The sequence below is a fragment of the Anser brachyrhynchus genome, assembly GCF_964034855.1.
Source record: "Anser brachyrhynchus genome assembly, chromosome: 1".
NCBI classification, from domain to species: Eukaryota; Metazoa; Chordata; class Aves; order Anseriformes; family Anatidae; genus Anser; species Anser brachyrhynchus.
In genome coordinates this window covers 145,473,580-145,489,183 of record NC_137694.1, presented here as the reverse complement: position 1 = coordinate 145,489,183, position 15,604 = coordinate 145,473,580, and the positions used below count along the sequence as shown (strand labels likewise).

The 15,604-nt window shown below is 39.5% G+C and overlaps 1 protein-coding gene and 1 long non-coding RNA gene across 5 annotated transcripts in view; both read left to right on the top strand.

Annotated features, from left to right (window-relative positions):
* Positions 1-15,089, top strand: part of FHL2 (four and a half LIM domains 2) — a 42,002-nt gene extending 26,913 nt beyond the window's left edge. For 3 of the 4 annotated variants that reach the window (XM_080602329.1, XM_080602331.1, XM_080602330.1), the window contains 5 exons: positions 1,045-1,219; positions 9,171-9,345; positions 11,376-11,545; positions 12,545-12,731; positions 14,207-15,089. In XM_080602329.1, the coding sequence (XP_080458455.1) occupies positions 1,064-1,219; positions 9,171-9,345; positions 11,376-11,545; positions 12,545-12,731; positions 14,207-14,358 (840 nt within the window). In that variant the 5' untranslated portion in view covers positions 1,045-1,063 and the 3' untranslated portion in view covers positions 14,359-15,089. Of the gene's footprint in view, positions 1-1,039; positions 1,220-9,170; positions 9,346-11,375; positions 11,546-12,544; positions 12,732-14,206 lie in introns of all 4 variants that reach the window. The other variant, XM_080602328.1, reaches the window with a different exon arrangement.
* LOC308199031 overlaps positions 1-15,604 on the top strand; it is a 177,442-nt gene that overhangs the window by 159,531 nt on the left and 2,307 nt on the right. The window lies entirely within an intron of this gene.

The following is a 15,604-nucleotide window of genomic DNA, read 5'->3' as shown; positions in this document are numbered from 1 at the left end:
TCCCCTTCCTATACAGGCGGCTATGTCCTGCTCCAGCTGTAACCTCTGAGCAGATTTCAGGTGTAACACACACTGTGAGCCTCAGGCTAAGAAACTGATGTTTCCAATTAAACCCAGACCCAAAATAAATTGTCCCAGGCAGTAATGAACATTCATGCAAGTAATCAAAGGCATTCATGTCATTGTTCCTTGTGTGTGCATCCAAAATATACTGGAGACATAACAAGACCAGGGGAGAAAATAGCAAGTGACCCTGATTCAGATAAAATGATCTCTTGCAGTGCCTTTCAGTGTGGTTTTTTTTTTTTTCCTTCCATAAACATTATCAGACATTTGGTTTAACCAGGGTAGCTAGCTCTTGTTTGTGTCCCACTAAACCACAGCAGTTGGATAACTCATTCCATGGCATCAGAGAAGGCTCAGGCGCACAATTACTGCCCCCCCAGCTCCTGCTGCTAACAGCACCCACAGTCCCGTGTGTGAGCAGAGATGGAGGGGTAATGGCTCTCTGCGGAGCAATGATTGTCAGCCATGGGCTTATTGAGAACGCAGAGAAGGAAAGTGCAGAAGCACACGGCAGTGGTGTTAGATAGCCTGTGCATGACTAAAGTCTACCAGCAATGCAAAACTTCTCGCCTTACAGAAGAGATGCTGGTCCTTCTGGAGATTAGCTGGTTCATCCTCTTAAGATATTTGGTTTCCTCCATCCCCTACAGAGACAACATCTTGCATTGGGCCTGTAGGTCAAACTTACTTGATATTCCTTACGATCCCATGTGAATTCTTCACAATCAGGTATTACCCATTTTCCTTTCTCTGGTCTCTAACAGTAGCTCTGGTCAAAGACATGTCAATGGTGGATAAAATAGATGGGCTACAGTCTTTGCCCAGGGCCACAAGATTTATAGTTTTATCCTTTTGCGTTGATTTACCTGATTGACATTTGAATTTTATAAACTGGAATTGATAATAAAGCCTTCTTGGGGGATTGGGTCAACATGCTTAGTCTAATAAATGCCTGTTTCTGTCTTTGTGGCAGAATAGCTGGTCTCCAGACACCAACATGACTGAACGCTTTGACTGCCACTACTGCAAGGAGTCCCTGTTTGGCAAGAAGTACATCCTGAGGGAGGACAGCCCCTACTGCTTAAAATGCTACGAAAACCTCTATTCCAACACCTGTGAGGAATGCAAAAAACCTATTGGTGCTGACTGCAAGGTACGGCAGAGTTGTGTCTTGTTATGGAAATCTTGGCAGAATAATATACTGCCCCATGAGCGCCTAATTCACTAATGCAATGAATGAATGATTTGGTCCTCAAAGCGCTAGACACTTCTTTGGAACCAGCAGGAATGGAGGGTGCTTTGCACCTCTTAAAACACAGTTGAGCAACAAACTTTCAAATGTTTGTTAATTTAGTTTGGAAGGGTGCCCTGAATGCCCAGGGCCTTATATAGCTGGAGGGCATGATGCACAGGTTGAGAGAAGGGGGTGCTCTGAGCAGCAACAGACCCAATTTAAAGTACCAGGAGGGTTTTCGGGTGAAAATATTTGATATTAAAAACACATGTAATCCTTCAGTATTCCCCAAAGTTAACGGGGAGTTAAAGAGTGACCTCTTTTCAAAGGTAATACAGTGCTGACATTTTACTTTATCATTTAAGATGGAGAACACTGTCTTTAAGTGGGAACCTTTAGAGGTGTCTGAAGCATGGTGCTATTATCTTTCTGGACCCCTGTACCCGTTTTTCATCACTTCCCATGGCAAGCCCTTATTTAAAAAGCATATTAATAGAAATGGAAAAGCACCGTTCTTCCTGCAAGCCACAGGATGATCTGATGATAAAAAGTCTCCTTAACTCATTAGGAGAGCCCAACTGGCCTCGGGGCCAGCTAGGATCTGGAAAGGTGGCAGAAGCCAATTTTTCCTGCCTTTGGATGGAAGGGAGCTAAGCTGTTGCTGGCTCTGCAGTGACCACAATTGTCATCAAGAGACAAGACACACTCAGAAAAAGATGCCGACTCATGGACCACAAAAATCTGGCTAACACTGACCAAAGTAACGAGTCAGTCAGAACACAATTAGACTTTTAAATGGAGATTAATGATAGTGGAGCCTAACTAAAGATTACATAAGAAAGAGCAGAGGTCTCGCTTGTTTGGGTTATGCGTTGCTGCACCACATGGCAACACCTACCTGCTCTAAATGAGGTGTGACCACCTGCTTTCCTTTTAAATTACCCCAAACAACTGGAGTTCACACCAATTTTACTCTGACTGAATGAAGACAGACAACATTTGAGGCATCCAGTGAAGTGTTTGTTGAACTGCTATGGATGGATTTCATCCCACATACACCCTCCCTGCACAAAATTGACATGTTCAAAGTTGGCCAAGAGTTTCACTGGCAGCATGGGTTTGCATTAAAACAGCAATTTACGTTACATGGCCATGGGATTCTTTGATTTCCTTCATTTGATTTCCTTCATTACTGATCCATGCCTCTAGGAACATGAATTAATTCATATTACTGGTACTACCACACTATCATTACCTCAAAGACTTAGAGATATAAAAGTATATGATTATCCAGACCAAGAAAATTTGATTTCTTGTCTTCCAAACTTATCCATCCTACCCTATTGGAAAATGGGTAGGAAAGCCCCTTTCAGAAGCCTTAAAAAGGTGAGAATGTTTGACCATCATGACAGAGAACTGGCAATAACTGGTAAGAGGTTATAAAACTGCCAGTTTTCCTACAACTCATAAATATGCAGATTAGAGAAAAAATACAGCTGGCCTGACCTGGAAAAGCAAAATATTTCTGCCCCATTCTAGAATGTGCTTTTGTTTTAAGGTCTCCTTCTAATCCCCTGAGAAGATATTTCCATGCGTTGATATTCAAGAATTTCAAAACTTGGACTGGCTTCAACAAATCTCGGACAAAGTATTCAGGAATTAATCAGGCTGAACTTTTCAACTCAAATTTATGGATTTAGGGAGTGTGGGTGTTATCCAATATACTTCATTTCTGTATTTTTAAACAAAACACACACTAATAGCAGATGAAAAACAACAACAACAAAAAGCAACAAATTAATTTTCTGCAATACAAGAATATTTTTATATGTAAAGAACCAAAACTACATGTGGAGAACCAAAACTAAAAGATAGCAAATAAAGATTTCTTAAACAGATTAACTGTGTACCAGGAAAAAATGCATCCTTTGTTTTTGTTTGTTTCTGTGACTGCTGTTTGTGCCTCCAAATAACCCTCTATGCTATAGCCTTTCAGCCTGTTGACCAATTTTAAGCAAATTTTGATAAATAGATAAATGTTCCTAAGCTCTTCAAGTCTTCTGAAAATAAAATATGTTGTGAGTAGTAAAAAAGAGATCTGAATAATATTCCCACTGAGAGGAAAACTAGAGTAGTTTTTCAAGTACAGTAACAGACTCCAGAGAATACATTTAAGAGAAAGCCCTTACAGGTTTCTCAGCCACAAGTTTCAGTCAAAGTTTTTCCATGATTGAGCATAATTCAACCGGGAAACACAAAGTCACAAAAATCATGCTGCTTCTCCTTATTAAACTATATATATACACATAAGCATCTAAACACATAATAGATATATACACATTATACACATATATACATATGTGTGTCTTTTCACACATTGCATTTGCAGTACAGTCAAAACATGTCTTGCTTGGGAATAAAACCAGTATGGTTACAACAAGTACAAAGTAGACTCCATGCATATTAGTTGTCCTGACATAGCCTTTATTCAGCTGTAAAATTCAGAACTAAAACTTTATGAAGTGAAAGTGTTATCTGAAAGGGTAGCATCCAAGCCTCTGCGTCCTCCAGGGGCACCCACCCTTACATCCATCCACAGGACAAACTGAAAAGCCCCATCTAGCTCTCACCTCAGATCCTCCTCTGCAAGTCCCTTCTTGGCCATCGCTGTTTCTCTGCACTGAGAAGAGCTGAAATTAGAACTCAGCTCCAATGGGGATGTTCCTCGTTTCACCCTGCAAAGAATTTCCTACTTGTGGGTGGCTTGGTTAGTCTATGGCTGTTTTTTAGGACTTGCAAAATTTGAGTCTAAAGACTAGGATTAAGATTTGGAGCTCCTCAAATCCAAAGAATGAACACTTACCTGCAAAATTAGGTGCAAAGCAAGAACTAGCTTTGATAAGATCATAAATGCTTACTCATCTGTGTGAAAATTACTACACAAAAGACAGCAGAAAAACAGTGAACAGAATCTCCTCTTAGTGGACAGGAGCAATCCCCTAACCAGCCCTCCCACTCAGGAGCAACCCTCCTACAGTTGAAGGGGCTACACCAAAGCAAAACAGGTGGTGACAAGGAGACAGCCAGCTCACCAGCTCTGACGCTACTGCGGTGTCTTTCTTGCTGTGTTTCAGCACTGGTGCATAGCATCACCTCCCCTGGGTTACACTGAAGTTTCATATACCGAGTGGTGGGAGGCACTGGCAGACAGACAGTCGAAAAACAGGATGCCATGTCTCTCACAGCTATTACACATCCTCCATATGCCAACAGGCCCTAGCAGAAATTTGATCCTTTTAAGCAGAAGAGGTTGGCATTTTGATGCCCGTGTCCCCGGTGAATGCTCCCTACGCCCGCTGTTTCTTGCTTCTCTCTGGAAATCCATCCATAATGTTCTCATTTGCTTAACTGCTTAAATGTGACTTTTGGTTGATTTTTGCCTTTTTTTAATAGTTTCTTTGCAGGCCCTCTGGCACAGAAAACATCACAAATACAGGAAATACCTCCAGTAATCAAGTGCTTAATGCAGACCACAAGCTGGCCTTGGCAAGCAGGAGAGGGTGAAAACTCCCTCTACAAAATGTGAGAATGAAATTAGAAGTGGAGCAGGAGATAAAACTACTTTGGCAGCACGTAGGCCAAAAATGAGTCAAAAGGGTCAGTCTTACATATAAACTAAAAAAAAATAAAGCATCTAATGGTGTGGATCAGGAAAGGGTGAAAAGATGTCCTAATTTTTAAGCTCTCTTCTGCGTTGCAACACTTCCTCTGTGCATTACTGAGTATCAGACTCGCTGTTGTGAAGAGGAATGGTGACAGAGACCATTCATCTCTTCTCATATCACTACAGTGCTGGCTTCAGTAGAGTGCTGCTTAATTTTACCTTTTCTAAATACGATTTTGATAGGGAATTAACAATCTAGTATACTAAAGTGTTCTGTTACAGAGTGTTCGTGGCCATAGTTTGTACAGAGATTTATTGCAGTACCCCATTTCCCCTGCTTATCCTTCTGAAGATAGCATCATTGCTAGCAAAAAAAAGTCTGATGTGTTTTTCATTTGTGAACAAACATATACAGTTACTCTTCTTGTAATGGTGCCTCTAGTCTCCTTCTTCCTGTTGGGTCTCTGTTGAGAGCCAGTTTAAGAGAAAAGGTTATTCATAATGGCTTAAAGTTGCTTAGAGCTATAAAGGTCTAAGAGACAATGTATTTGCAGGATATGAGGGGCTGAAAACAGCTATCCTGACAAAGTTTTCTTTGGAGATGACATGATGAAAGTCAGGAAAAATAACGTTTTTTGAAAAGCACCTGAGGGCTTTTAAAACCATACTTTCAAACCTATTTTGCAAGGGATGACTAAAAAGCTTTAGATACAAATGGGGTCCACATTAATTTTTCCTTATGCCATATTCCTACTGTCAGTCATCTGTGTGTGTACAATTGACCTCTTCTTGGCTCACTCTGATGTCTGCTGGAGAAACATTGCCACTCATTTGGTCCCCCCGAGGAGTGCTGTGCTGAAATTTTCAACAGAGGCAGATTCTCAGATCAAGCTGAGAGATGCACCCATTCAAATCTGAGTAGCTTCAGGTCTCGTTAATCTAGTTATGTTTATACTCAAGCAAAAGCAGATAAGGGAATTATTATTTTTCACATTCAGAAGAAATATAACTGAATGAAGTGCTAAATATTTCTTCCTGCAAATTCAGCTGCAGGATTTATTGTAGCTCTTCAGAGGCAGGCATTGCCCTCCTCCCCCTCTGTTTTCACTGGGAGCACATCTGGAACTAGTTTGCAGCTCTCTGCTCTTCAGCTGCAAAACACTTGCCCAGGACAGACCAAGTCCACAAGCATCTGTGTGTAGGCATCTCTCTATATGTAAACACAGTCCCACTTCTGAAATGTCAATCTATGGTAATTCTTCAGGCTGCTATCTGTGCTTGCATGTGCTTTATCTGACGAGAGCACGTGGCTGTCAGTTTACATAGCCAGATGCACAGATTGATGGTAAAAAGTCATTCTCCAGATTTCTTTTAGGAAACATAAGAGGATTCATTAAAAACTACAGTTAAAATATGTAGCATCAGGGACTCATTTCTTTCAAGCTGCATAAAGCAGCTGAGAAGTCACACTCATCAGTATTTTAAGGATGCACTTTAGTTGTGAGTCCACAATAGCAATTGTCTTTATTAGCTCTTCCTGGAAATCCATGCAATAAACGGTAATTAGTTGTATATCGCTTGTGTCTTCTGCTGGAACAGATTTGTTTATGTTCCTGTCAGCTAGCCTAACCTCAAGTAAACCTAATGCTCTTTCAGCTTAACTGAGCACCAGCCCAATAGTCAGACAAGCTTGAAGTCATCCTTGCAGATGCAGCTTCTCCAGTGTAGAATCGGATCTAGATCGATAAATCTGTAACTTATGTGCAAGCCAACAGCTCCAGTTAGATATGCAATGTACTGACATAGACAAAACCTGATATCCACCGACTTCATAGCACTGACCTAAGAACAACCGTGAAACAATTTACAAACGGTTTCATCAGTACCTTGAACTTCCTTGCTCTGGATGGCAGATTCAGAGAAAGAAAGCAATAACCATTTCACCTGTCCAATACTCTGCTGCAGGCATGTCCAACCCAGACATCCTAAACATCCCCCACATTCGATGACACTAGCTGTTGCAATCATCCAAGCTAGCTAAAGATTATTCGCACCAGTCTGTATCCTGCTTGCTTTGGGTTGTAGCTGCGATTTATCACTTTGCCACTATGCCGTGTCTGCTACTGTGACCCGCTCCACTAGCGTCCACACAATCTGCCATCGTAATCGATTCAAATATTAAACATTGCATCAGCAAAAACTAATCTTTTTCTTCATTATTCCCCTTCAACAGGAAACAGACCTTCTGCATGGTGTAATTTTGTTGATTAAACAAGGCAAAATGAAAGGAAATATCAGTGTGTGAGTTTGGGATATAAAAATTAGCTTGCAGAATATTGCAAAATAAGGAGAAATGCAGAAAGTGGAAAAAAATGGAATACGTCCTGCTACAAGAGAAAGAAAAACAGATTTGTTGTCATTCTGTTTTCTTGCAGGCAAATTTCATATTTTGGAAAACCCTCTTGGCTGTATATTTTTCTGGTGAAAATATTTTTCCCCTTTGAGATCAGATTTAGGCTAATCAACTTCATTTAAAGAAGAAGAAAAAAAAAAAGGAAAAGCTAAATAACTTCTAAACAAGTTTTTTTGTTTGTTTGGTTGTGGTTTTTTTTGTTTGGTTGTTTTTGTTTTGTTTTGTTTTGCTATTAGAAAAGTCTAAGATTTTGTGATCAGAAATCTGAATTGTTTCAAAAAGATTTAGCTGAAATGAACAGACAACCTGAGTAAACAACTGCCAGAAAGCTGTACAGTAGGAAGCTTAGATATTCTCTCTCGGGCTGCATTCTCAGAGACAAAAGACATTTTGGACACTACTTGTTACTCACAGTGACCTAAGAAATTTAGGTGAGCAGCTCAGCAGTCCAAAGAGAGATTATTCATTTTGCAAATTCTTCTGAAGTTACTATAGTTTAGCACATTACTACGCGTCCGCTGAGCTATGCAAAAACTATTTCAGTGTTTCCTGTTAGCTATTTTTGAGAACAAGGATCCTGCTGACATAACATGTTGCTATTTTAGGCTAACCTACATCCACAGTATTTGTTTGCTCTGGGCTAAGATTGTGTGTTTGGAGTTACCTGTGACTATGCTCACATGGAGTCACTTAGGCCAGAGTAGGTCTGACACAAGCTACTGTTTCCATTCTACTTTATACAATTAGAAAAAATAATAAAAAAAAAAATATTAAACTCATTCCTTTCCTTCAGTTAACCAGAATAATTCTGTGCTTCAAATTAATATATAGCAGATCTTGAGCTAGAACCTGAGAAATTATTTCTGCTGAATTTTTATACTTCTCATTCAGGACAACACTAAAACACCTCCCAGCCCTGCCTCAAAATGAAGCCTACATATTTAGGGGTAGATACTCTTTCTTGTAATGATCTGAGCTCCATTTTGTCTGAAGTCCCAAAGACACTGTTTAAATGTTACTTAATCAGGTTACTTTGAATTTCAAAAGACACGATGCATCCTTTAAGTCACAGTTCTTAGAACAAGTTTTTTTGTTGTTGTTTGTTTTGTTTTAATTTTAAAAAGCATAACGGGGGAGATATTTTAAATACTTAGGTGCTCCAAGGTGCTAATCCCTTGGTCAAGAGTGTTCTGGATCAGGGGCTGCAGGTACGGTGTGGTCTCATCTTCCAGAGCGTTCAGTCTCCAGCAATGCATCTGATTTACATTTGAAATGGAAATATAAGACCTGGTAAAAATCAGTCACAGCACACACACATGCACACACACGCAAACAAAAGGAACAGGTATCAGGCCACTTCCACCCTTGGTGTAAATCTGTGGAACTATCAGAAAGTAACCAGGAAAAGGATTTCACTCCAGCAAGAAACAGCTATGAAATGACCTAGAAATTGGAAATACCTAAGACAAATAGGGGAAGTTATTATATTGCTAAAGTTAACAAGTTCTAACCTGACTCAAAACCAGGACTTTTTTCTCAGAGGAAATACCTAACTGAACTGAAATTTAATTCAATTGACCTTCAGTTGAGAGAGGGTTGACAGTTGTCATCAGCTGCTTTTGGTAATCATGGCAAAATAAGTTCACCTTCATCAGAACACGCTGTTTTCTTGAGCTGTGGGAATGAGCCTCAGCTCCTGGCTGTGATTCAGATCCGAACATGTTTATATTCTCTGAGCTTCCAATTGTGCAAATTGCTCATTCTGTTTACTCTGTGGTTTTGGATTTCTATAGGATCTGTCTTACAAGGAGCGCCACTGGCATGAAACCTGCTTTCACTGCTTCCAGTGCAAGAATTCATTGGTGGACAAGCCTTTTGCCGCAAAAGAGGAACATCTACTTTGCACTGACTGCTACTCCAACGAATACTCTTCCAAATGTAACGAGTGCAAGAAGACTATTATGCCAGGTTAGGATGCTCACTTTTTGGACTGAGGAAAGATCAGGTTAAATATCAAACCCAAGCTCGGCAATATTTGTGGTGACAAATATTTCTTTCCGTGACTCTCTCTGCTAAGACACCGTGAACTTCATAAGATACAGTTGCATCCTACATCATTTCCATGACCAGAACCCATAGTTTTCATAATGGATCTTGACAGAATTTTTATACACATGAAGTGGATTATTCTTGAAAACCAGTATTTATTTCATTTAGTATTTTTTATTAATGGAATCTACAGTTTTCTTTAGAAGCATTCATTTAAAGGCTTTTGATGGCTGCACAGCTCTTCTGTCCAATCCTGCCTTTGTACTCTGTCTCAATTGGCTTTCCATGCTTGAAGATCAGAGGACGCTCATACAGTTTACTTAATTCTCGGTTTAACTTTTTACATAAATACTCTAAATTTAGATTCTTCGATAAAAATGAATAATTGGCCAATATATCTGTAAGGTCTTTCTTGAGCACAAAGGTATAAAGAAACAGGAAAACAGAAGAAGACTCACTTGCACATGATGATAGGACAGCACTTGATTTTTAATTGATTTGATTGATGATTTGAGGCCTTAAAGTGGAAGGAATATTGGTCCAGCAATAAAACATTAAAAGGCAATTTGAACAATCCATATTCATGTTCCATAAAGATTACCAGGTACTTTTTCCAGTTAAATTTTTCCTTGGCTGATTCTCGCATCAGTCATCCTAGGAAAAAGCTCAAAACCACAAATTTCTTTGCACACCTGAAATGTTTTGATAAGGGCTTGATGACAGCGTAGGACATATAAATAAGAAACATCAAAGATACATAAAAGCAGATAGACATTCATCTATCAGTATAAGCATCTCCATCTATTATTGCATGCATACCTGTTTTTTCAGATACAGTACTAAAAACTAACATGTTGCAGAACAACCAGTGCTAGTTTTAAAGCTGGAAATATTTTATTTTTACTTTTTTTTTTTTTTTTTTTTTACTATTTTTAAAGTTTGTTCATACAGCACTCTATATTAATACAGGAGAGCCCTCTGATCACCAACTGGAATATAATTCATTTTGAAAGAACCAGCAATAGGCTGGATACCCTTTATGGAGATTGTTGACGCTACTCTTGTTCTTTGCTTTGCTCCACTAAACGTACAATTTAGATTTAATAAAACATTATAATGACAAGCCCATTAAATACTAAATAATTACAAGCTTGATCTTTCAGGCCTTCTGCAAACTGAGCTCCCACTGACTTCAACCTAGCAGGTAACAAACAGGGTTCCCCCTGCCTTGTGTTTCAGTGATAATACAAACCCAAATAAAGAACAGCTAAAAATGTGTAAATATAATTCTCGACTATTCCAAAAACATGTATCCATATCTTTTCCCAGGATGCCACTCCTCCAAGAATTCCTTTTGGTATGGTATAAAGAGTTACCAGCACAGGGAGTGCAAAATTCTTAAAAGGTGTCCATTAACAAAAAGGGTCAGCTATACTCAAGCACCAGGCAGAAAGATGAGTAACGGTGCACTTACTACATTGCTGCAAGTGAGATCTTTAAAAAAAAAATTGCTGAAGAATGGGCAGAATTTAATGAGACCAAAAAAGAAAAACAAAGTTATGATACTAGTAAACAAAGAGGAATTAATATTTGAGAAAGGGAAAATGGTAAAACTTCACCCTGTGGTAACAGGGGTGAGAAGAGTTGGCAAAGGAATTAGTGTGGCTCTTCATCAGTAGCCAACACACAAACAGCTCGTTAGTCTTCTAAGCACTTGATATCGTGTCAACAGACAGAAAAGTGGATTAGCAGTAAACATCTCTCTTCTTTTAAGGAGAAGGAGAAGCTCTTGCTCTCCAAAAACTTAAACTGGTACCCCACACCTTGCGAACATAAACAAGCCTGTTTCATAGCTGCACCGCATATTCCCTGACAGCCTGTCATCAACTAGAGTTACAAATTGCATCGGTTTTGCCAGAAATTCAGTTTGTGTTCTGGTCTCATTACAGGTACTCGGAAGATGGAATACAAAGGCAACAGCTGGCACGAGACTTGCTTTATCTGCTACCGCTGTCAACAGCCAATTGGGACAAAGAGTTTCATCCCGAAAGACAATCAAAACTTCTGCGTACCCTGCTACGAAAAGCAGTTTGCTATGCAGTGCGTCCAGTGCAAGAAGGTAGTGCTCTTATTCTCCTAAAACACAAGGGATTAAGCTCCATCACATTTTAAGTCCGATCAGGTAGAACATCGTATTTTTCTGTGTGTGAGAGTGGGTGGGTGGGTGTTAAAAGATTCAAAATCAACTGATTTCAAGAGATGATACAATATCAGCTCCCATCCTGCACCAGGCACAACATTTACTCGTGTTTTCCTTTGTCTTTGTCTGAATATAGATCTAATTACCTTTACTACCTCCTAGAAGCTTCAAAAAATTGATGGATGGATAGGAGTTTCATACTTTAAATCTCCCTCCTAGAGTCTAATTTTAACTCTGTTTGAGAACAAGCTCCTAAATACTTTGGGAAGAGGCAAAGACAGATGAATGCACATATTAAACTGCATGATCACACAGAAGACGGATTTACCAGGGAACCTCCCCTTTGTGAAGACAGGAAACGAAATTAAACTGACCAGTTTTACAGTTTTTTAGGAACACTCAGGAGTCAAAAGAATTTTGGTTTGTCTAACGTCAGGGGAGCTGTTTTTGTAGGCAATGACTAGTTATAAGAGGAAAAAGCCCAGACGAATTATGGAGAAGCAGAAAGCAAAGATTTCAGGTAAAATTTGAAATAAAGCGATCTTTGCCAAGGGAAAAAAGAGGAAAATTAAAACACACAAGGTAGTTCTTTCACTATGAAGAACAGGACAGGTGAAGGAACAGAAATGAGACAAATCCTAGCACATGAATTTAAAAAAAAGACCTACAAAGACCGGCTTTAAAAACAAAGAGCACAATTCAGAGTGATACATAGGGCTTCTTTGTATAAATGGGGCAATTATAATGAGTCACTTGTATGTTCTTCTCGAGGTTAAATTCAGCCGAAATTATGCTTTGCTGCTGCTAAGCCTTTTTTTCCTTCCTCCCACCCACAAAAACCTCATCACCCTTCCTCTCTACCAAAGATACAAAGCTGCCACCCTCAAGAAAACACTTTGTCTTACTTCCCATAAACAGGCTATCACTTCAGGAGGCGTTACTTACCGGGAGCAGCCCTGGCATAAGGAGTGCTTTGTTTGCACTGGATGCAAGAAGCAGTTGTCTGGACAACGCTTTACCTCCAGGGATGAGTTTGCGTATTGCCTGAGCTGCTTCTGCAACCTTTACGCCAAAAAGTGTGCTGGATGCACAAACCCGATCAGTGGTAGGTCTCTCGCGGCGAGTCACTGAAAAATTATTTTTTTCTGATGATCTGCTTCTAATATTAAAAATAGCTTGAGAGAATCAAGACACTACATAATTTAGGATTCGTGAACTTACTTACCATGCCTTCCAAGTGCCTAATAAAAAGTGGAAGAGGTCCTTAAATTGAAGTTGTCTCCTTTCCACCTGACTTTCATGAAACATGGTGGATGCACGGTAACAGAGTTATGCAGGTAGTGGGATATCCATGTTCTGTACGGCATTTCACTCGTGCTTATGAGAGGGATCACTGAACTCAGCAACCACAGTCTCTACCAGCAGCGCCTAACTCCCTTATACCTCATGTTGTAGCAAAGTATTTCTTCCCGGGACAGCAGCTGGGAAATTACAACGCTTTTACATACTGCTTTCCAGTACAATGATACTCAAAAGAGCAACTGCTTACAGCTTTACCTGTAACACTTAGCATAGAATTGTAATCTCCTACAGGAAGTAATCAGCATTTAACACCACGATTGCATATCTGAGTTATATCTGAATCTTTTTCTCATAAAATTGCTCTGACCCTCACTCATAGATGCTGGTTTGCGTATCTCCTAGAAAAGTCAGTGCGTAACACCTTGCTTATTGCTACCAGTTCACTCCAGAGGCATTTCTCTTCTGAATATCGCAGTCCTTTCTTTCATGCTGTTTTTTCCCAATGTTATTACTAAAAGCAAAACCAAAAAAAAAAAAACCCTCTCAAGTATGAGATATGCCCAAGTAAGTCTTTTCATTGACTTTCAGCTAGTCAGTTCCTCTGCATCATATTCAAATTGCTTATCATTTTTAAGGTTAAGCAATAATTAGTACTACAAGAGACATTCGCCCATTTTATCTTTTTTTTCTGTACAACTTCTATACTCCCTATGACGACCTCCACAGCCTCACACTTTTGAATGTTTTTTGTCATTTGCTAACCTTCTTTTCTTGAGGCACCCTCCCTGAAATCTGTGTATCAACTGATTACATAGCCTATCAAGACTTATTTTCTAAAGAACTTAATGCATTTTCACAAAACAAGATTAACTTACCCAGACATCACAAATGTTGTGTAAATAACCACCAGACTTCTGTAGATCAGATGCAGTTGCTTTTCTTTTGCTGTGCGTTGTAGTGCCATCCTGCTGTCAGCTAAGGGCTAAGCTATCCCTTGAAAGTTCATTTCTGCCACCATCCATAACCACACCAACAGTCTAGCTCACTAACTCAGCTGAAAGCAACAGAACTGCTTAAGGATGAAAATCCTACTTGTTCCAGAGCAAGGGTGACAAAATTAGCACAGCAACAAACAGAAATAGGTTCAGCATAATGGCATTTTTCACTCCTGTATGTCAGATGTCCACAGCTACCCAGAAGTGGAGTCTGAAATAGCATCACTTAATGGCTAATGCGCTATTCTTCCCCTGTAACAGAATGCTTTTGGTTTCCAAACAGGTCTCGGAGGAACCAAGTACATCTCGTTTGAAGAGCGGCAGTGGCATAATGATTGCTTTAACTGTAAGAAGTGTTCTCTCTCGTTAGTGGGCCGCGGCTTCCTAACAGAAAGGGATGACATCCTTTGCCCTGAATGTGGAAAGGATATTTAAAGCTCAAAATAAGAGGCAGGGAAAAGAGGCAGAAAGCCGCGCTTGCAATTTATAGCCTGAAACACACAGATGTTTGGAACTAGCTTTGCCCTTCCGTGTTGCGCTATACTATTAACATCACTTAACCTTCCTATTCAAACTCTCCAAGTACAGAGGGAAAACAACTTCAGAATCTCTAGTAGCAGTGACGGTGTTTAAGATTTCTGTAGCTAACTAAAACTAATGCAAAACCTGAGATATAAAACCATTTGGGTGTTACTGACATAATACACTTTTTTTTTCCCATTAAATATTCCAGTTTAAGCATCTGAGTTAAGTTATGAGCAAGTGATACAGTTCAGTGATTACAATGGCCACACGCAATAAATTCATAGATGGGTATTCAGGGTGAAGCCCCCAGCCTGCTGAAATTAATGGCAAACACCACCCAATTTCAATAAGGCTGTGGTCTCACCTCAGTGTTCTTGAGCTATGTGACTAGTGTGTGCTGTCAAGTATGTAGGAAGACTACAGGCGTAGAGGGTGTGTTAATGTACAAGGATTTGTGCAATGTCATAAAGAGATAACGATAAAACAGTTGAAGTGGGAGTGCTTCATAACATACATATTTTATTGCATGACTAGCTGATCATCGTGTGAAGTACAAGCTCTGATTGACAGTGTCAGTATTACATTTAGTCGACATTACACTGCACATTGTATTTTTCAAAATAAAGTCATTTAAAACAAAATTGTTATCATGGTTTAACTGCATTTACACACCAGATATTTACAAATAAAACGCTTTCACAGTCTTAAGAAACAGAATGGAAGAGCCACACAGACACAATCTTTTTTGCATGCCCAAGTCACTATGAAATCGTGGAGTTTAAACAAGCCCTGTACAAGCCCTGCTGATACAGCAGTCTTCTACTAACTGCAGTCACGGGGAAAGTTATCAGCAAAACCAAACTATGCAAAAATACCGATTTGATTGCAGCTGATAAAAGTGTGTTCATAGGCTCTGAACTCAAAACCAAAATATTCTTTCCAGCAACCACGCTTAAAAAAATTCAAACAACATTTATCTTTGCAAAAAGTCAGAAGTTTATCTTCTGACTGGGGCATGCTTTAATTTTATTACGTATTGCAATTTGTAATACCCTTCTCTCTAGCATCATTTCTGCTACATGTTTGCTACAAAGGCAATAAAACTGAGATGACACAATCCACGGGATGACAACCATCTTCCCAAAACACAATGTGG